At 39.6% G+C, this 21,569-nt stretch overlaps 1 protein-coding gene across 1 annotated transcript in view; it reads left to right on the top strand.

Moving 5' to 3' along the window:
* The window catches only part of LOC149161446 (bifunctional nitrilase/nitrile hydratase NIT4A-like), a 93,770-nt gene extending 78,889 nt beyond the window's left edge, over positions 1-14,881 (top strand). The window contains exons 4-5 of the mRNA XM_089435527.1: positions 13,887-14,168; positions 14,464-14,881. Of these exons, the coding sequence (XP_089291653.1) occupies positions 13,887-14,168; positions 14,464-14,609 (428 nt within the window). The 3' untranslated portion in view covers positions 14,610-14,881. The remainder of the gene's footprint in view (positions 1-13,886; positions 14,169-14,463) is intronic.
* The last annotated feature ends 6,688 nt before the right edge of the window (positions 14,882-21,569 follow it).

Genomic DNA, 21,569 nt, shown 5'->3' with positions numbered 1-21,569 from the left:
TGATTTTCGGTGAGAAGGCACTTGTAATGATGGAAGGCTGCACTTTTAATAGATTCCTGATCTTCATGCTGGCTGCCTTGACTATCTGTAATAGTAGTAACAATGTTCCTTGATTTTTTTACTGTGGCCTGCTTATGGAAATATGCCGTATTTTTATCACCTTCCTTTAACCATATTTCTCGCGACTTGAGCCTCCATTTGATTTCTTCCGCCCTCTTAATTTGAGTTAGCTGTCCCTGCGCTTCCCATTCCTTACTTTTAAGCTGATTAGTGAATCCGTGATCTTCTATTTGTTTATGAATATCTTCCAAACTCTGTTGTATTTTTTCCTTTATTTTTTCTGGTTCTTGGTAGCTAACTTTTGCCCAATCCTTGAGTGCTTTCCTTGTGTTTCGAAGTTTAGTTTCCCAAATGTAGTTTGGGGAGCCCTCCACGTGATTCTTCCATGTGTCTTCTATAATTGATTCGGCCTCAAGGCTGTCTCTCCACAGTGGATTGTATCTGAATGGGATTGGTCCCAAATTGGCATGGGAGTCCATCGTTAATAGGATGGGGAAATGATCTGAGGCTGTGGCGCTTAGAATTTTGGTGTGACCTGCAGCAAAGGAGGAGAGAAGGGAAACATTAACCAAAATTCTGTCCAACCTTTCCATAATGTTACCTGGCCCCAGTCGTCTATTGCTCCAAGTGTATTTTCTATTTTTTGGGATGATGTCCATCAATTCGTGTTCAGCCATGATGATTTCCAGCTGCCTTCTGAAAGGATCAGGGGTGAAGGCGCCCCCCTTTTCTCATTCGCGTGGAGAATTAAATTGAGGTCTCCAGCAAGGATAACATTTGAATTCTGCTCCTTGTCTATTTCCTGCTTCAATTCCTTCCAGCATTGTTCCTTTTCCCGGAAATGGTTGGGGATATAGACATTGTAAATAATTAAGTCACAGCTTTCTTCCTTGTTGACGAGGTTGGTCCTGATCCAGTTTGGATTGAGGACAGAGGATATGCAATTCCACTGCTGCTTATTCCACATAGTGGTGATTCCTCCAGAGGCTCCTCTGGAATTGCTACTGATCCCTATGAAGGATTTTTGTGCTTCTATGATTAACTGCATATCATTCTGGTTTTGCTTGGTTTCCTGAATTAGAACAATTTCAGGCCTTTCTGAATGAAGGAGGTCTCTTAGGGCAGCTGTTTTAGAGGGGTGCCCCATACCCCTGCTGTTCCAAGATAAAAGCTTCATCATAAGACGTTCGAGCGAGGAGGTGCTCGCCTCTCAAGTTCTTTAGCTGCTGTGTCTTTCTCTTGAGAACCTGTAATAAAGGAATCCATAGGGGTTTGTATCCCGAGAGCTATGTCCTTTTGCGTGCTTTCTTCCCGATGCTGCTTGGCTGATTTTCTGCCTGGTCCAGGTTTCTTGTGGATATCACCGGATGCACCAAGGTCCTTGGAGGAACTTCTGGTAGTTCTGATGGGCTGGGGTCCGAGTGCTGGCTGAGATGGGTTCGAGGAGATCAAAGGAGGCTCAATACGGGTCAGTACTGGTTGATCAGATTGAGGGCCATCATTGGACACTTTCGATTTGTTTTTAGATAAGTTCCTTTCCACTGAGTGAGGAGGGGAAGCTTGGAGGGGGGAAGAGGGAGAGATTCTGGGGCCTTTGGGGGAGGGAGGGGGAGATGGAAGGTCCTCTGAAGCAAGGGATCCAAAGGGGTTGGAGGACGAGGGGAAGACAGGGGGAGAGGGAGGGGTTCCGGAGTGAGGCACCTCAGACTCAGGGGGAGGGTTTGCTTTCTTCTTTTTCCTAACTATTTCCCATGCTTCCTCATGTGTTTCAGAATTATTGTTATTGACATCTGGTTTAGATTTAGGACACCTATTTGCAAAATGACCGTACTCATGGCATACCTTACACTTGAAGGGAAGTTGTTCATAGTCCACCTGTTGAATATGCGTCCACTGATCCACTCTGAGCTTAACTGCCTCTGGAAGACCTTTGCCCAAGTCTACCTCCACACAGATCCTCGCACATGCATACATATTTTCCTTTGGTTCAGATCTGTCCACATATTTACCTATTGCATTTCCAATCGCTCGAACAGTTTCATCAGCCCAGCAGTGGAGCGGCAGATGCGGAAGGCGAACCCATACAGGGACTGCGTTGGGAACATCCATTTCTGGATCGAAATCCGGGGTCCAACGGTTGAGATAAAGGCCTCTTGTGTCCATAAAGTATGGCCCATTCCTGAATATTAGATTGCGATCCTCCACTGATTCGAAAAGGAAGGTAAAGAACCCTCTTCCACAGAACCTTATGGCAATTTTTCCTTGGACCATGGCATTCCAATTTCTTTCCACCCAACGTTGAACAGATCGAGGGGAGGGCCATAGCCCCGTGAACTGGCCAACCAATCCGCGTTCAGCTAAGGCTACAGCCGATCTCCTTGGAAGAGAAAGGGGAAGAGGGATTTCCGGAATTTCATCAAGTTTTTTGATAAATTTGGAGGCAGAAGGTCGGAACCTCTCAGAGTTATTTTCAGGGACGAGAGAAGCAAAAGCTTTCTCAAAATCGGGCTGGTTAGAGGCATGAGGGTCCATCGGGAGGGATGCTCAGCGAAAGGCAAGAGGGGGGGGCAGGAGGCCCAGGAAAACGAAGAGAAGCAGCAGAAGGCTGCCCTCAGGGCCGCGCGAACAACCAGGGGCGGGCAGGAGGCCCGGGATGCAAACAAGCAAGGAGGGCGCAGCAAGGAGAGCCCGCAAGGGCCTGCAAGCCCGGCAGCAGGGCTGCCAAGCTCGAACGGGGGCGGTCAGGGCTTTCAGAGGCGGGAGAGCTCCATCTCCAGCACGCGATCATTCATTAATGTTTGTATTATTAATAATTTTTAATTTTATTATTATTTATATTATTTATTATTTTTATTGGACCCTCGAACTTAGCCTTTGGAAAAAATTACCTAGGACCTAGGACTTAGGACTTATGAGGGGATAAAACATTTTCCAACCCTCAAGACACTTTACATCATGATTTTTACATTTTTACATCTCAAGGGGGAAAACCCATTTGGCATAGACCCTCATAGACCACCCAGTTCTGCAACACAAATATAATCTAGCAGATCAAGCAATTTGTAATAACCTAACCAAATAGTTAGGATTATTCCAAATCACTTTTACATAGACTCGATCTAATACACTAGGACTCCCCTGAGATTCTAATGACAAAATCCATTCCGGCTTTAGGGTTAGGCTGAAGGAAAACTTTGCTAACCATGGGTCGGTGAGACAAAAAACCTTTCGGAACGTAGATCATCACTAGAAGATTAGGTTTACTCAGGAAAATACATACATGACACAGATCTGCTAAGATTATTTGCAATTTACACATGCATACTAGGTTTACAACATAACATGATCGGGCTGATGATGACAGTCAAATGGCATGGACACGTCGATCAGGTGCTATCCCTTTTGCGACAAAAAAGGGGGTGTACTGCTATGGGTAGTTGACACATAGTGGTCAACATGACTATTGTACTCTCTCTCTACATAATAATAAGAAAAAATGGTCAAAGGGTTTTCCCCACATTGGGGTTTTTTCCTTGGCATCCGCCAAATCTTATGTCCTCTTGTCTTGGCTTGTCTTTTGCATTTTGTTTCATGTTCTATCTACTTTTACTGCTAATATGATTAATGGTTAATGTGATTGCTACTGGAAATTGCTATTGGGCTCCTTAAGGAACATTGAAGAAATTGTGCTAAGCATAGAACATACCATTGTTAACTAAAATTTAACATGGTATCGAGCACAGGTGAAGACAAAGCCCAAGCAAGAGAGAGAAAAAAAAATCACTAAGGGAGATCTGATAGACAAGATTATTGCACTAGCCTCAATGGCTACTACATCTTACTTCAAATTTGAGGATAAGCTCAAGTACAAATTTGACAGTCATGCATGGAAGATGACTTTGGATTTGACTTTGGAAGAGCATGATGCCATGGACTATGTGCAGGGACGAGTGGTAGAGCCTGCTAAAAGAATTATCATAAACTCCATTCAAAACCATTTGGTTTCCTATATTTCTGATTTGGTAACATCTAAGCAGATGTATGATAAATTGGTTGGGATGTTCAAATTAAACAGTGCAAATCAAATCCTCTTTCTCAATAACAAGTTGAAGGACATCAAGATGGATAAAGGGGAGTCTATCCACTCTTACTTTATGAAAATAACACAAATCAAGAATGACCTACTATCTATTGGAGAAGTTATTGATGACAGGGAGCTCACCCTCATTGCACTTGGAGGTCTTTCAAGAACATGGGATGTGTTTAACACCACCATTCTCAACAATGACAGGACTCCTAGTTTCGATGAATTATGGCCTAGATGCACTCAAGAAGAGACGAGGATGATGAAGAGAGACAAGCCTTCAGATGGAAATGAACCCACTGCTTTCTCCGCTCATGCTAAGAGGAAAAATAATGTTGGTCCAAGAAGACAAGGTCAAGGATTCAAAGACGAAGGAAAAGAAAGGTGCTACAATTGTAACAGGTTCGACCACTATGCTAGAGATTGTCCTCACAAGAAGGATTCTCCAAGGGATGACGACAACAACAACAACAGTTTCAAAGGCAATGGCAATCAAAGGAACAACAGGTTCAACAATAAAGGAAAGAGGAATTCTCCCGCTGCTCGATATGGAAATGGTCGACCTCCCAAAAGAGCGAGAAATTCTAGGTATAAGTAAAGTAATGTTGTGGAAAAACGAAAGGAGTTTTATCTTATTTTTGCTCTATCTACTGTCTCTCCTCCAGATACTTTGGATCATTGGTTGATTGATATTGAAGCTTCAAGGCACTTCACTAGGTAGAAGGAGGCCCTCTCAAATTTGATTGAAAAGAAGACTAATTGGAGATCATACTTGGATATAATGCCACCTATCCCTTGAAAGTGATAGGTACTGTTACTCTTCACTTGAATCAAGGTCAAACCATTCGTCTACAAGAAGTATTGTATGTATCCAATTTGAAGAACCTGGTGTCTAATTCTGTGATGGAAGATAAAGGCTTCAAGGTAGCATTCATTAATGGAAAGGTACGTATTTGGCAAAGAAACCCTAAAGATGCATTCACCCTTGGATTTAGGGTTGATGGTCTCTATCAAGTTGGAGGAAGTCCTTTAGCAGCCTTGACTTGCGATACTTCTTTTCAATCTGAATTATGGCACCAAAGGTTTTCTCACCTTCATTACAAAGCCTTACCTGGGGTAAGGAAGATGGTCATAGGTATGCCCATGAATCATGAAGGAGTTTGTCAAGGTTGTGCATCTGGGAAACTTACAAGGGGACCATTCCCTTCAATTGAAAGCCAAACTACCAATATTCTTCAATTGGTCCATTCTGACCTATTTGGTATGTTGCTCGTAACATCATTCGGAGGATACTTATACTATACAATTTTTGTGGATGACTTCTCTCGCAAAACATGGATCTATTTCTTGAAGAAGAAAGATGAAGTGTTCTTATGGTTCCGTTATTTCAAAGCCTTGGTGGAGAATCACATAGGGAAGAAGATCAAAATATTGAGGACCAACAATGGAACCAAATATGAATCAAATGAATTTAATGACTTTTACAGAGAGGTTGGCATTAAGAGGGAGACATATGTTCGATACACTCCAGAGCAAAATGGAGTTGTTGAAAGGAAGAATTGAACAATCATGGAAGCCACCCGTGCCATGCTCCATGATCAAGGTCTACCGAAGTTCTTATGGGGAGAAGTTGCTAACACTGCCGTGTATGTTCAAAATAGGAGCCTGCATCAAGCACTGGATTTCAAGACACCTAAAGAAGTTTTCACTGGTAAGAAACCTAATGTTTCTCATTTTAGAATATTTGGTTGTCCCGTGTATTTTCATGTGCCTAAAGAGAAAAGAAACAAGTTGGAAGCATCTGGGAAGAAAGGTACATTTGTGGGCTAAGTGAAAATTTAAAGGCATATATAATCTATGTGCCTAGTCAATGAGATGTGGAAGTAAGCCATGATGTCACCTTCGATGAAGACATTGCCCTTGGGAAAGCCAAAGATCTTCCCATTCCAAGGAAGGACAATGATGATGCAGTAGAAAAGTAGGATGAACCTCCGACAGATGAGCCTATGCTTGATGGATCCCATTGATCCACCTCCTAATGACCCCTCTACCTCAAGGAAAAGACCTTTGTGGCTTAAAGATACTCTCGAAGATGCCGAAAGGCATATTGCTCCAAGAGTGACATTTCATGAAAGTAAGATGCTAAACAGGTATCAAGGGTACTTAGCTGCTATGAGTACTATTATTCAAACTAAGCCATGTACGTTCGAAGAATCCATAAAGAACAAAGTCTGGAAGGATGCAATGAATGAGGAATATAAATTTGTCTTGAAGAATGATGTTTGAGACGTGGTGCCTAGACCCAAGGACAAGTCCTTGTTCACCTCTAAATGGATTTACAAAATAAAACATGGAGCAGATGGGAGTGCTAAGAAATATAAGGCCAGATTTGTTTCTCGAGGCTTCTCTCAAAAGGAAGGATTGGACAATGACGAGATATTTGCACCAGTTGCCCGATATATCACTATCTGATTTATTATTGCTCCCGCGCCTCTCAAGGATGGAGCCTACATCAAATGGACGTTAAGACTACTTTCTTGCATGACTCTCTTAAGGAGGAAGTCTACTTGGAATAATCTTAGGGATTCGAAGTTCAAGATTGAAGGACACACATATGCAGGTTGAAGAAGGCCCTCTATGGGTTGAAGCAAGCTCCTAGGGCTTGGTATGAGAGGATTGATAGCTACCTTATGAAGTTGGGATTTACAAGGAGCGATGTTGATCCTAACCTATACTTCAAGGTTGAAAAGGACATGCCTCTCATTTTGGTCCTCTATGTGGATGATTTTTTTCTAACAAGTGTAGACCCTCTCATTTATCAATGCAAGAGGGAGTTGGCCTCCGAGTTTGAGATGAAGGACCTAGCACTGATGCACTACTTCCTAGGCCTGGAAGTCTGGCAAAACTCAGGCGAGATTTTCCTTTCTTAAGAAAAATACATTGCGAAGTTTCTTGAGAGATGTGGGATGGTGGATTGCAACTCTGTGTCTACTTTGATGGAACTCAACTTCAAGAAGCTATGTGGGAGTGTTGTTGGGCCCGAATTGGCAAACCCTTCTGAATACAGACAACTTGTGGGGGCCCTAATTTTCTTGGTGAACTCCTATCCTAACATATGCTTCGCTGTGAATACGTTGAGTCAATTTATGGTCGATCCTCATCACATACATTGGATTGCTGCTAAGAATCTCTTGAGATATCTCCGTAGCACAATCAACTATGGACTGAGATACACCGTCGGAAATTTGAAACTACATGGATATACTGATGTTGTCTGGGTTGGCAGTGTGGTGGATGTTAAAAGCACATCTGGATGTTGCTTCTCATTCGGGTCTGCTTCAGTTTCTTGGATGAGCAGGAAGCAAAAATCGGTTGCCCTAAGCACTGCCGACGCTAAATACATTGCAGCGAGTATGGCCTGTTGTGAGATTGTTTGGTTGAGGAAGCTCTTTAGTGAGCTATTTGAGCATGTGCTGGATACCACCATGATCTTCTGCGACAACCAGAGTGGGATTCACCTTTCAAAGAATCTCGTGTTCCACGACTGCTCCAATCACATTGATATCAGGTACATATTTATCCGAGAAATGGTACAACGGGGAGCAATAAGGCTCCAACACATTAGGACTGATGAGCAGGTCGCAGACATCCTCACGAAGCCCTTAGGGAAGGTCAAATTCTTAGCCTTTCGAGAGAGACTTGGAGTTGTGGAAAGACCCCCTCCCATGAGGGTCCCGCTTGAGTTGGACACTGAGCTCTACGAGCTCCTGGGGGTTTGGGGTACTTCTTGGAGCTATGAGCGACCATAGGGGGAGTGGTTCACCTTCCACTATGATACCCCATGATGGTTGACACGTGTGTAGGGTGAGTGGTTCACCTTCCCCTACGTATGATGAGTCATGACACGTGTGTAGGGTGGGTGGTTCACCTTCCCCTATGATTGACATATGGATAGGATGAGTGGTTCACCTTTTCCTATGGCATATGAGCAAGATGAGTGGTTCACCTTGTCCTGCTGATGCCCCAGCATACGTCCTACCCATGTAGTTCGGGACTCATGGGAAGTACCTCTCATCTAGCCAATGAGTTGGGAAAAGTGAATAGGAACCATAGCACTATCGGTGGATGCATCGTGTACTGTCGTACTCCCTATGTCTAGGATGCATTGTGTTCAACAACTTGATCTGGGATCAAGTCTGATTAAGGTTCTACCTATGGACTAACTTTTGTCAGTGGAGAGTGGTAAGGTTTTGTGACTCACTCTCAATCGAAACTGCTTCATTATTCATATCAGTGTTCAGCAAAGTAGAGATGAGATGAGATATAGAGATGGTACATGACTACAGGAGGGAATGATGATCGATGATGGATGGATTGGCAGGTGGAATTCCCTCTAGTTGAGAGGGAGTGTTAAAATAGGCAACTAGGGCCAAATTCCACTTTGGACAACTCATTTGATGGAGATGATAATTGCATTGAATTCCTCTTTTCGATAGGACCAAAATTGATCTAAAGATTATCTAATTTGGACAAGCGGAAGTGTGATTTTGAATTTATGCCCCCACGTGCAAATTGTTTAGGTCAACCTCATCAACATGTAGGCTCAAGAAGCCCAATGGACGTGTCTCTTCACCCACAACGAATTGTATAAATACAAGTGATCTCTCACCTCATTTGGCATCTTCATCACTCACACATTCTCTCTCCTTCTCTCATTGGTTTGTACTACATTGGGCACTCTTTTCTCTCACACGCGTGGATCAAGGAGGATGAAATTTCAGGGCCAAAAATCATAGGAAATTCTTCAGTTTGACCAATGTTGACCGTGACCTTCCAAGCATCATTTGACTTCGATTTTTTGGGGTCATTTTGTCTTAGCAAGCCACATCTTTTGGCACAAAAACCGAGGCATTTTGTGCTCTTTGACCTCAGACCAAAATTACAGGTTGACCAAGTTTGAATGCAAACTCTGAGATTGTTTTGGGCTGAATTTGACCGTTGCTGGAGGCCGAATTTGACTGGGGAAGACCGAGTTGTTTTGAGGATAATTTATTGTTGTTTTTACCAACATTGACTTTTTGGTTAGGGCTGAAGTTTGACTACAGTTGACTATAGAAATTGACAGGTTTGTTTTGACTTTGAATTGTGCAAGTCAATTTGACTATTGTACTCTCTCTCTCTGCTGAACATTTTGATATAATAATAAGAAAAATTTATCAAAGGGTTTTCCCCATATTAGGGTATTTTCCATGGCATCCGCCAAATTTGGTGTCCTCTTGTCTTGGCTTGTCTTCTGCATTTTGTTTCATGTTCTATCTACTTTTACTGTCAATGTGATTACTGGTTAATGTGATTGCTACTGGAAATTGCTATTGGGCTGCTTAAGGAACATTCAAGTAATTTTTCTAAGCGTAGAACATACCATTGTTAACTAAAATTTAACAGTACCTCATAGATGAATGGAGTGGAGTGGATTCACGAGGGTGAACCTCCATTACCTTCACAATATTGCTTGCTTCACACTACATGCAATAAGTCTTCAAGATATGCAAGGAAAAGGGCTTCTTCATGGACTCGTTAGATAAAGCAAATATCTTCAAGTAAAACCCTTATCAAAGAATGTAGTTAATATGCAAATATTTAGCAAATTGGTATTTGTCATTCGAAATGTCACCAAAATGTTAGCTCTTAGGTTCCTTCTTGGTGCAAAAGTCCCTAAGTACACATTCTAAAATCCCCAAGGCAACTTAGGCAAGTTACACGTTGTCACCTCAATAGCCTTGCCTTTCTCACTTTAGACTTAAGTGAATGCTAGCCCAAGGCAAGGCTTCCTTATAAATCACCTAAGCTCAATGTGTGTAGTATGAAGTGGGAGAAAGCAAGAACTTAGCAATAGAAAACAAAAGGAAATGTGTGCTTGAGATTTTGTATTTTTGGGGTGGTGGATGAAAGAGAAGATCAATGTCTTTGTTTGTTTGGTCTATAGGTCATGGATGCAACTGTAGAGTGTTGTTCTTAATGAATATTAGGGTATTGTAGGAAGCCAATGTGACATGCCCAACAACAGCCCCAATAAAGTCACTAAGATCACAAGTTTGATAGGTGGGAAGGTTTTTCTAAATCCTCTTGTCAATACAATTCTAAGGGTGGCCCCTAGCAAAGATTATCTACAGCTGCATTGATTTAATGAGATCAAGTAAGCACCACAAAAAGAATTTAGGAGTACCCAACCGTCTTCAATGTGGCAACATTATTCCTCTATGGTCTTTGAATTGACTCTAACATCCACAAACCTACAAAACAAAGATTCCAATGGCATTCCTAGAACGAGATTGCCACACATATAACAAATTTATACATACAATACACAAAGCTTGGACAAAGATGAGTCAATTCTATTTTGTAGCTTGGGAGCTCTTTCACTCGCACCTTACAAATGGAGAGATAAAACTCTTATATAGGTTTAAGCTCCATCCCCCTTTACAATAAACAATAAGTTGTTTTCCTAGATCCACTAATCTCTCCAAGGAATAACAATAAAATGCTTCTTTCAAAAACTTGATTACTCAAAGTAGCAATAAGTTTGTTGAGTTCTACATTTTCCTCCAAGAGGTTATAATAAAACACTCAAGGAAAACAAATACAATGAAGCGAGTAACTAACTTCAATAGACATGTCATACGATAATATAATAATGGAGTTAGTTCTAACTTCTAATAGTGTCCAAGAATAAAGCTAAGTAGTGGGGTGCCTCTTTTAGTTGAGGCGTGGACCATGTAACAACCTCCAAAAATAGTAGATAGATGTTTATTTACATGTGTGCCCTCCAAGAGATGTATCCACATATGAACTAAGCATGAAACAACATGGACAATGTACAAAATGACCTCAATATGTGGACAATTGCTTCATGAATAAATCCATCAAGATATGTGCTAATATCCAACTCTATCCACAAGTTTGGTCTCCATGACCAAGTTGTCTTGTGAAATGTGACGAGGAATGTGCACATAATCTTGATGTGGTACATGCCATCATCCAAGGTAGAAGCAGCGATCAAAGATCAAATAGATATCCTCAATATGTGGATGCCCTAAACAAATGGCATTGAGATGCGTGCAAATAGTCTCCTCAGGTGGACATCCTCATCATGATCAGAGAAAAGAGTGTAATAGATGCCACAAAAGGTGGAGTGCTCAAGTGAAGTGGATCATAAGATATCCAAGATCCAACCTCCAAGTATAAGAACCCTCAAAAGATGTGCAAGAATTCCTCCAATAAACATGTGTGGCTCCATAAAACCATTAAAGAATGTGTAAAGGCATTGTAGGACCCTCATAATGTGGCACCTGTAGCTCCAAAGTATAATTAATCAAGTGTAGCTCCATCAAGTGTGACCATGAAAAATTGATATGAATGAAGGGGATCCACCGCATAATCTACTGAATCGACATCTCATGCAACATAATGGTGAAGTAAGAAGATAAAAATTATGAATAGAAGGTCCATCTGTTAAATTATGCAACTAGGGTCAAATTCCACTTTGGACAGCTCATTTGATGGAGATAATTATTGCATTAAATTCCTCTTTTCGAGAGGACCAAAATCGACCTAAAGATCACTCAAATCGGACAAGGAGAAGTGTGTTTTTGAATTAAAGCCCACACGTGCAAATTGTCAAGGTTGGCTTCAACATCATGTAGGCTCATGAAGCCCAAACGACATGTCTTTTCACCCTCATCGATTCATATAAATACAAGAGACCTTTGACCTCTTTTGGCATTTCATCATCTCACATCACATCTTCTCTAGGCTCATGAAGCCCAAACGACATGTCTTTTCACCCTCATCGATTCATATAAATACAAGAGACCTTTGACCTCTTTTGGCATTTCATCATCTCACATCACATCTTCTCTCCTATTCCTATTGGTTCGTACAACTCAAATTGGAAGGATTTCTCTCTCTCATGCCATGGACAGGTGGTTGTTTCTGATTGGGTCGAGTTGCAGGACAGTTGCAGGTCTGTTGCAGGGTGTTGACCAGCATTGACAGGGTGAAGTTGACCTCATTTGACTGTGGTTTTGGGTGGAAAAGTTCGATTTTGGCAGGCCGCATTGAAGGACACACAAATCGAGGAATTCTGAACAGTTTGACTGACATTGACTTTCTGGTTTGACCACAGAAAATTGCAGACTGTGACAGCTTTCTCTCTCTTTTCACCGAGTTTGACTTAGGTTTTGAGGACTGTTTTTGGCAGATTTTGACCAGCATTTGAGGCTGAGTTTGACTGAGGTAGACTGAGCTCCTAAAGGACTGTGTCGACCGTTCACTGCAGACTGGTTAGGGATGACTGCACTGCTGTTAACTTGGGTAGATTACAGGAAGATCAGATTTGACCATTGTTGACTTCATCTCTTTGTCTCTGGTTTGGATAGTTGTTTTGATATTGGATATTGACATTGGATATTGGCTAGTCAAAGTTTGACTTTGACTCTTGGATGATGTACTCTCTCTGCTGAACATTTGAAGACAATCTAATAGAAGAAGATTTGCAAGGGTTTTCCCTTAGTGGGGTTTTTCCCTGGTCATTGACCAAATATTGTGTCTCTTGTCTCTTGGCTGTCTTTCATTGTGCATTTGTTTAATTGTTCTATCTACTATTGCTCTACTGTCATTGGATAATTGAAGAAGTGAAATTGTTAAATTGGATGTTATTGGATATTGTTGAAGTAATAGTTGCAGCATAGAACAAATTGATGAAAAATTAACGCCGTCAACATCACAAAATGTTACCCTTGAAAACTTGTCATGTGATGAAAATCACACATATACTACTCATGCAAATTTGAGGAGCAGCAATCGGTAATGTCTCACAATCTACCTTTTTGTCAAATAGTTATCCATGTTGGATTATATATGATACATATACACAAACAAGCGTGAAGTGTTGATATGAGCGAAATCCCACCTAGGGATATAACACTTTATTAATAACCCCTACAATACATTACATAGATAACAACCACAAGCTAAAAAGGGCTCACATGGTGTCACTTTTATACTGTTGGTACACTGGTTGAGTCATGTTAGACTAACCTTAGGAAAGTCATATAGATTATAAGGCCACATTGCACTGCAACCCTTCCTAGAAGATGGTGTTTTTTATGGATGTATCCTGGTTCCTCATAGTCTTCAGTTTTCAGGAGTTCAAATGGTCAAATCTGCATTGACGAACTGCTCTTTGACATCTTATGTTTTCAAACTGTGCTGTAGTTAAGTTTTTTTTTATTTGTAATATTATTTGGTAAGTTTGGCATTGGTGAGGCTAGCCGCTACATCATGGTCATGTCCAAGAATAGGGCGGGGATTTGAACCGATGACTTAACATCTAGAAGTGCCTTAACAGCGAACCCGATCACCGTCTATCCAAGACCCTGTGAACGTGCTGTAGTTAAGCAGTGTGTATACTTATCTTTTATTTTTCAAATATTTGAAATCGAGCTCACTCATCGAATTAATGGGAACAATTAAGACTGGCATCTTGGCTTTTGCTGTTTTGAGGTGACATTAACAACTTTTTTAAATTAGAATGTATAACATCATAAAAGGATTCCTGTTCTTTAATCCTGTTAAGGTGCCTGTCAATTTGTTACGTCTTTAGTAATTGTTTGTTCAGGGCACCTCATTGGAGGTCATGAAATCATCTTAATTCATACTTACGTTGTATTTGTTTGTACAGGGGTGGAACTTTATTGTGCACCAACTGCTGATGCAAGAGAATCATGGCAAATATCAATGCGTCATATAGGTCTGGAGGGTGGATGTTTTGTGCTGTCAGCTAATCAGTTTTGCAAAAGAAAAGACTTACCTCCTCCACCAGAGTATGTCTTTGGAGGTTCAGAGGAGAATATGTCTCCGGAGAGTGTTGTATGTGCAGGTGGAAGTGTTATCATTTCTCCTTCTGGTACTGTATTGGCAGGGCCCAATTTTGAAGGGGAGGGTCTAATTACTGCAGATCTCGGTAAAACTACCTAAAAACACCATATAGTCTAGAAGAATATCTTCATAAAACAGTAGTGCGTTTCAGGTTACTTTCATCCACGTGGACCAGAAAACCACAGAAGTCTTCTTTTCATGACTATTTTAGAGAAATTAGTTTATTGCTTGTAATAAGATTATCATGGCTCATGTATCATAGGCAGTGTGGCCGACTGACATGTTTCTAGTCAATACCATTACGAGCATGAAAATATAGGACAATGTATTTGCTGCTTTATAGTGAAATTAAATTCTGAATTTTGTTTTCTTCACTGCAGATTTGGGTGAAATTGCACGAGCAAAATTTGATTTTGATGTTGTTGGGCACTATTCAAGACCTGATGTGTTGAAATTGATGGTGAATGAATCTCCAAATGATCCTGCCACATTTTCTTCAGGGACTATACACTCAGATGCTGCCTGAATGGATTTCAGAATTGCCATAATGGTCAACTATTCTACCATATGGCATGATGGACAAGCTTGAGCATGACTAGAAGGACCAATTTGTTATTAAGAACCGTTATTTAAGTACCTAAAATATAGAACTACAGAGTGTATTTTCTGTAAAATTTATCTTTGATGACCGTAAAGAACAATTTGCTATTGAGAAATCAAGGAAACATATATTTAAGTATTCAAAATATAGAACTACAGACACCGTAGCTTTTGTAGTAATTTATATTTGCATATAGCAAAAGTTTAGACATTATTTTATTGAAAAGGAGAAAAAACAAAGAATATTGTGGTTATAGATGTCTGTTTTGTTTAATAGGCAGAGATTACTTGAATAAAAATATATATTTGCATATAGCAAATGTTAGACATTATTCTATTGAAAAGGAGAAAAAACAAAGAATATTGTGGTTATTGATCTCTGTTTTTGTTTAATAGGCAGAGACTATTTGAATATTAGACCTTTAAATAATATGGATATTTAAGAAGCTTTTTATGAGCCTAATCTCTTGTTGAAAACAGTGTTATAAGGACCGAACTAGACCGGCCGGTTCAGACCAGTCTGACCTTTTTGAGGCAAAAACTGGTTCGAACTGGTGACTTGAACTGTTTTTGTCCGGTTTGATATGGTAAAGCCACGTAGAACGCGACAAGTGGTTCAATAACTAGTCCAGTTTTGATGACTTTGGTTGCAAATAACTGACTTCACGTTACATGCCATTTACTTCTTTGACTTCATGTTTTTCCATTTATTTGATCAAATTGAAACTAAGTCTAACATAGCACGATATATGTTGTTTTAATGTTTATGTATTATTTTTCTCAGTTATTGCAACACTATCATCATAAAGAACCCACTTGGACCTCCCAAGCCATATCAAGAATGTCGATGACTAATAAGCGTGGGATTGTATTTGAGCCATGATCTTCTCAAATTTACAACAATAAAAGATGTCATTAATGGTGCCAATTTTCACTCGCATTAGGATTATTAGGACAATTTTTATCCTTTCAAGCATATGTTCTCTAGATCTTAACTACTTATTAGAACTTTTCAAAGATGAGAACCCGTCTTCTTATGAATGATAAGCCTAGAAACAATCTCTACCCACTCTCACACAAGGTTTGTTGCTACCTTGCTAGCACCATAAAATAATCTGCACGAAAGTTACATCAACAACTTCAGTATAATTGATAACCCCCATCCAGCAAACCCTTGCAAGGGAAGAGCAGGCCTGCTAGGGTTTGACCTTGGGCGACTGTCACAACAATTGCTCCAAGTTGTTGTTGGATGACAGCTTAGTGGACTATGTATTGGAACTCATATTTCCATAGATGTAAGGTTTCCTTTTACTTTCATTTTAACACAAGCTCTAGAGTAGTGAATTGTCAAATCCCCTTAACTGATTTCTAGTGGGATGTGTTGATCCAATCATAAGGTAATTATGATACATGATGTTTTTTTACCTACATTAAAAAATTGTGTGGCTTAGTATCATATTTTTTAATTTTTTGTAGAGATGATCCACAAGCACCATCCTTTCTCTTGGCCTTTTAATTTGGTTGAGAACCTCTGGTCCATAAAATAGGTCTACTCTTTCTCAGTATCTAGCTAAATGGAAAAATGTAAAGGGCATACCTCTTTAAATGTGCCTAAAATCACATTGGCACCATCTGAACTTAACATGCCTTAATTACTTGGTTCTCTCTCTTTAGTTATATATCCATTTGACAATGGTCTCCAGTATTAGAAATTTTACTCCCTAAGATTTAAACATATCCCTTTCCAAAGCTTTTAATTGACTTTGGAATCTATATTAGTCCTTTGATTTTACGCCACCTATACTTGAAAATATTTGAGAGGTAATGATATTCTCAATGTTTTTTTATTTTTGATTTATTTTGCATGGAATGTATTATATGCTAATTTGGTGTGTCTATCCATAGCAGTTAAGTTTTAATCATTCTATTATTTTTGTCTTGGGTAATCAAGTCCATAGATACACCCATTTGTATGATGTGTGCAAGGGTATAAGGCCTTTGGTAAGATTGTTCTTTTTCTAATTTACGTTAGCGTTCAAGGTTACGTTATTGTGTTAACACTGTGTTTGGATGTGCTACATGGAACAAATGTTGCATAATGTGTGGATGATCCATTGTAATGTGACAACACCCTTGGTGTAGGGAGTTATCCTGCATTGTCACAACAATTGCTCCAAGTTGTTGGTCGACCACAACTTGGTGGACTATGTATTGGAACTTACATCTCCATAGATGTAAGGTTTCCATGTACTTTCATTTTAAAAGAAGCTCTAAAATAGTGAACTATCAAATCTCCTTAATTGATTTCTAGTGGGATTTTTTGTTCTAGTCGTAAGGTAATTATTGGAAATACTTAGAGGGGGGTGCATATTTCTTAGCAATTAATAACTTATTAATCATTTTCAAAGCATTAATTAATCTTCAACATCAGTTCAAAATTGTAAATGAGCAATAGACAATGAACACAAGAATTTTTAGGTGGAAAACCCCCTCCGAGAAAAAGCCACCGAATGTTTTTCTAATGATTTTGTGAGTACATAAAAAATGCTTGAACTCCAAATGACTGGGAAGACCCAACTCCTTACTACTCTAGAGAAGCGTTCAATTTTCCAACTCCAATTGGAATACCGCTCCGATCCCTTGGTTTTATCAGCAGTTAGATGAAAGGATGTTCCAACACCCTAGCAAGCTCCAACTCACCCTAGCACCACCCTCCCGCCCTGAAGTGTTTTAAGGATCCAACTTGAAGGTGACTTCAATCACTTGCCTAGCACCAACCAACCTCCCTGAGAATGATAATAAATCAGATCAATTATTGTGGGCTCTTGTACCAGGGACAATGACCCAATTTTACAATGAGCTTTTGTAATAATATTACAAAGAAATCCCAACAAAACCCAAAAACTCTTACTAGTTTATTGCCAAATCATGTTGTACCCAATGTTGCTCAACTGGTCCTCTGTTCAAATCCTTGTTTGCATTGATGAATCAGTTCTGCTTCAACCCTTACTGAATGATAACTCACTTATGCTTATATGCTTGAGCACTATGCTAGTGCCAAAATTCTTCTATCTACAAATAGGCTACAAAATGATGGAGATGATCCATGTTGCCTCCATTTCTTCAATGAAACGCCAATGTTTGCTACAAAGCCCTTTGATGATGTTCAATAATTACGATTTCCTATCGATGGAGTGCAACTGTACTTTTGACTTTTGATTTAGATCTTGCAATTGTTTATTGCAAATTGATGACTTTGAGAAGCATTACCAATACATATATTGTACTTTCACTTGCTTGTTTGTGGACCAATGAGAGGTCACTAGCCACTTGACCATTGTAGGATCCCTTTAAGGTTAGTTGAACATTGTAACTGAATTGATTTGATGCTTCAATCAATCTTCTTATAATGTTAGCAAGCATAACATGTCAAGCTTCTTAAGTCTTCAGCCCAAACTAGCTTCACATCAATTGTAAGAAAATTATGTTGATGCTACAAGGGTTAGTCTCAGACAAAACCACAATCCTTCTAGAACTAGCTGCTTGTAGAGTCGGCTTTAAGGTCTTTAGTCAAGTTGTCTTACTTCAGGGTGACTTCAAATCAAATGCTTCAGGTATATATATATATAGTGTTTCAACTTTTGATGCACATCAGATTTCAGTGGTGTTGAAACATACCTCAGTTGATCTTAATAGGCCGAGTACTACAACTATTTAAGCCAAAACATGTTCTTCAAGATCACAGACTTTTGAAGTGTTACAAGCTCATCTATTTCAGAGACAAATTATCGTACTTTATGCAAAGATCAGATGATGTAGGCTTATTGAGGAAACCTTAGGCTGAATTTCAGGATGATGCAACAAACCTTGTCTCTTCATGTGCCAGAAACAACAAATGACAAGCCTTAACTGCAATCCACAATTGAAATGAGTCAATCATTGTTCCAACCACCCTTTTATCCTCTTCAAAATTATTTGAACTCTTCACACTCTTTTGATCTAATAGTGATGACCACAGGGCTACAAGAGTCTTCAATGGATTTTGAAGGCTCGGTCTACTTTTGAATCAAGTTCAAGTGACCTGCTTGGTTTGTATCAAAAACAACTTCCCTTTCCTAAAGTGATACATGTTTACTTAGAGTTTAGAGGGGCCGAAAGTACAAAATACTAGTTATAGACCTTCGATCTTCACCTTTCAAAATAGTTTTTCAACAAAATTTTAATCTTTGTGCACAAAGATGTTGACCTTGAGAGGGTCGAATCTTAGAAATAAAAGACATGGTTGCTTCAGATCCAAACAAAACCCTTTGAATCCACTGTCAACATACATAGATTGAATGCACCAACAATATTAACTTTTGTTGGTCTATAATGATAAGCCTTGATAATAATTCATTGCCCTAGAAGGCCAAAGACATCCTTCCTAGAGTAAAATCAGCAATCACCCAAGTACCAAACCAAAACAAATGCAAAACAAAACTCCCAAAACCCTATCTTTTGATCTTTCGTTATCTCCACAGGGGTCGAGTTAGATTTCAGAAATCAATTGATTCAAAAGACATTCATTTCATGCTTACTTCGATGATAGATCAAGTGCCCTTTTTATAGATTTGGGAGGGGCTTCAAGAGATGCGTTGTTGTATGGATTAAAGGAGGGAAATCCTCCTTTTTAAAATTAAATTCCATTTTAGATGAAGCCCAAGGATGTAGCTGTTACCTTTTAGGAGTTAGGATTTGTTTTTTTTTTTTGAAGTCATGGTCCTCATGAAGTTTTAAAAAACCTTCAAGAATAAGTTGATCCTCAAATTTAGGAAAGCCCAACTCCCTTGATGTGAAAGATATGTTGGCCAATAGAGGATTGCGACATCATCTCCCTGTGGGGTTTTTGCCCACAAATTTGGTCCTTCAACTTTAAACAAACATAACTTAGAAACCGCGAGGCTTCTCGTGGCGTGCCACATACCACCAGAATCAGTTCGACGAGGAAAGTCCATCAAGGATGATCTCGACACGAAAAACCATGAATTATCATGTCATATTAGTTGACAAAAGGTGGGGCATCTTCTGGTGCTGCTTGGTTGACATCAATGACAACCATATATTAAAAATACCCCCCTTTGGCATTGATGGAAACACATGCACTCCCCCGACGATCACTACTCCCCCTAACTCCGTGCCTTTGATCTTCCTGACATGCTTTCTCTCACCCCTTGACATCAATGGAAAAGGGTGACTCCCCTTGACGATTTGCCTATTGCTGTGGACCTGTAACTTCCCTCCACTCCCCCTGTTTGATTGGCCAAGTAAAGAGCATTTCAATGTGCACTTGGGAGAATCCCAAGTTTTTGATGAAGATACTCAAACGTCTCATGCAGTAATGGTTTGGTGAAGATGTTAGCTATTTGTTCCTTTGTCCCAATATATTCCACTTTGATGTTCCTCTCTACAACCTGCTCTCTAACAAAGCGATACTTGATATGATTGTATTTTTTTTTGAATGCATGACAAGATTCTTGGAGATTCTAATGGCGATGGTGGAATGGGCTTATCAAACATTATCTGAAGGTCCTGCAATGTTTGTTTCATCCAGAGGACCTGAGTACAATCAGTTGTTGCTACTATATATCATGCTTCGATTGTGGATAGAGAGATTGAACACTACTTCTTGCTCAACCATGATACAAGACAACCACCTAGGTAGAAAGATGCTCCATTGGTGCCTTTGCGATCAATAACGCTTCCTGCCCAATCTGCATCTGTATAAGTTGTGATACTTAAGTCATTTCCTTTTGGATACCATAAGCCAAAATCTGTTGTTCCCTTGAGATATCGAAATATTCTCTTCACTACAACAACATAGGATTCTTTTGGTGCTGCTTGGAAACATGCTACCTGTCTAATTGCTTGCATCACATTTGGCTTGAAAATTGTCACATATAGAAGACTACCAATCATAGATCTATACATTCTTTGGTTTGCATCCTTGGATAAGTTATCCATGCTCAACTTGCAACATGTCACCATTGGGGTGTTGACTGGTTTGCAATCTTCCATCTATAATCTCTTCAACATTTCTTTAATATACTTGGTTTGACAGATGAATATGCCCTTATCTTCCTAAGATATTTGAAGTCTCGAGAAGAAGTTCAATTCACCAAGCAATGGCATCTCAAAATCACTTTAAATATCTGCTGCAAAATTCTTGCTTAACCTGCCATCATCGCTGCAAAAAATGATGTCATCCACATGTTCTTCAATGATGGTTAAACCATCGTGCTCAAACTTTACATAAAGTTTGATATCAACATTTCCTCTTTTAAACCCTTGTTTCTACTAGTACCTGTCAAGATCAACATACCAAGCTCTAAGGGCCTGTTTGAGACCATATACTGCTTTCTTTAACTTGCAAATATAATCTTTCTTGTCAGTAAGCAGAAATCCCTTAGGTTGTTTTATGTATACATCTTGTTCTAATTCTTCATTCAGAAAAGATGATTTTACGTCCATCTAATATACTTTGATCTTCCTCAAACATGCATAGGCCAAGAAAATTTTGATGGCTTCCATTTTGGCAATAGGAGAATTTTTTTTTTTGAAATCTATTCCTTTAACCTATGCATATAATTTGTAGACCAATCTTTCCTTGTTCCTGGTAACCTGTACATCCTCATTTAGCATGTTCCTGAAAACCCATTTTGTGCCTATGGCATTTTTGTCCTTTGGTTGTGGAACCAATTCCTAAGTATCATTCTTTTCAATTTGATCCAACTTTTCATTCATAGTTTCTACCCAATGTTCATCGTGACTAGTGTCTTCAAAGCTACTACGCTCAAATGTGGCCAAGAGCACAAGATGGGCTTGTTCTGGCATGTGTAGCTATCAGTTT

Source organism: Pinus tabuliformis, chromosome 5_2, assembly GCF_031772625.1.
Source record: "Pinus tabuliformis cultivar Carrire ecotype Pingquan chromosome 5_2, CPIR1, whole genome shotgun sequence".
NCBI classification, from domain to species: domain Eukaryota; kingdom Viridiplantae; phylum Streptophyta; class Pinopsida; order Pinales; family Pinaceae; genus Pinus; species Pinus tabuliformis.
This window is presented reverse-complemented; position numbering and strand designations above follow the sequence as displayed.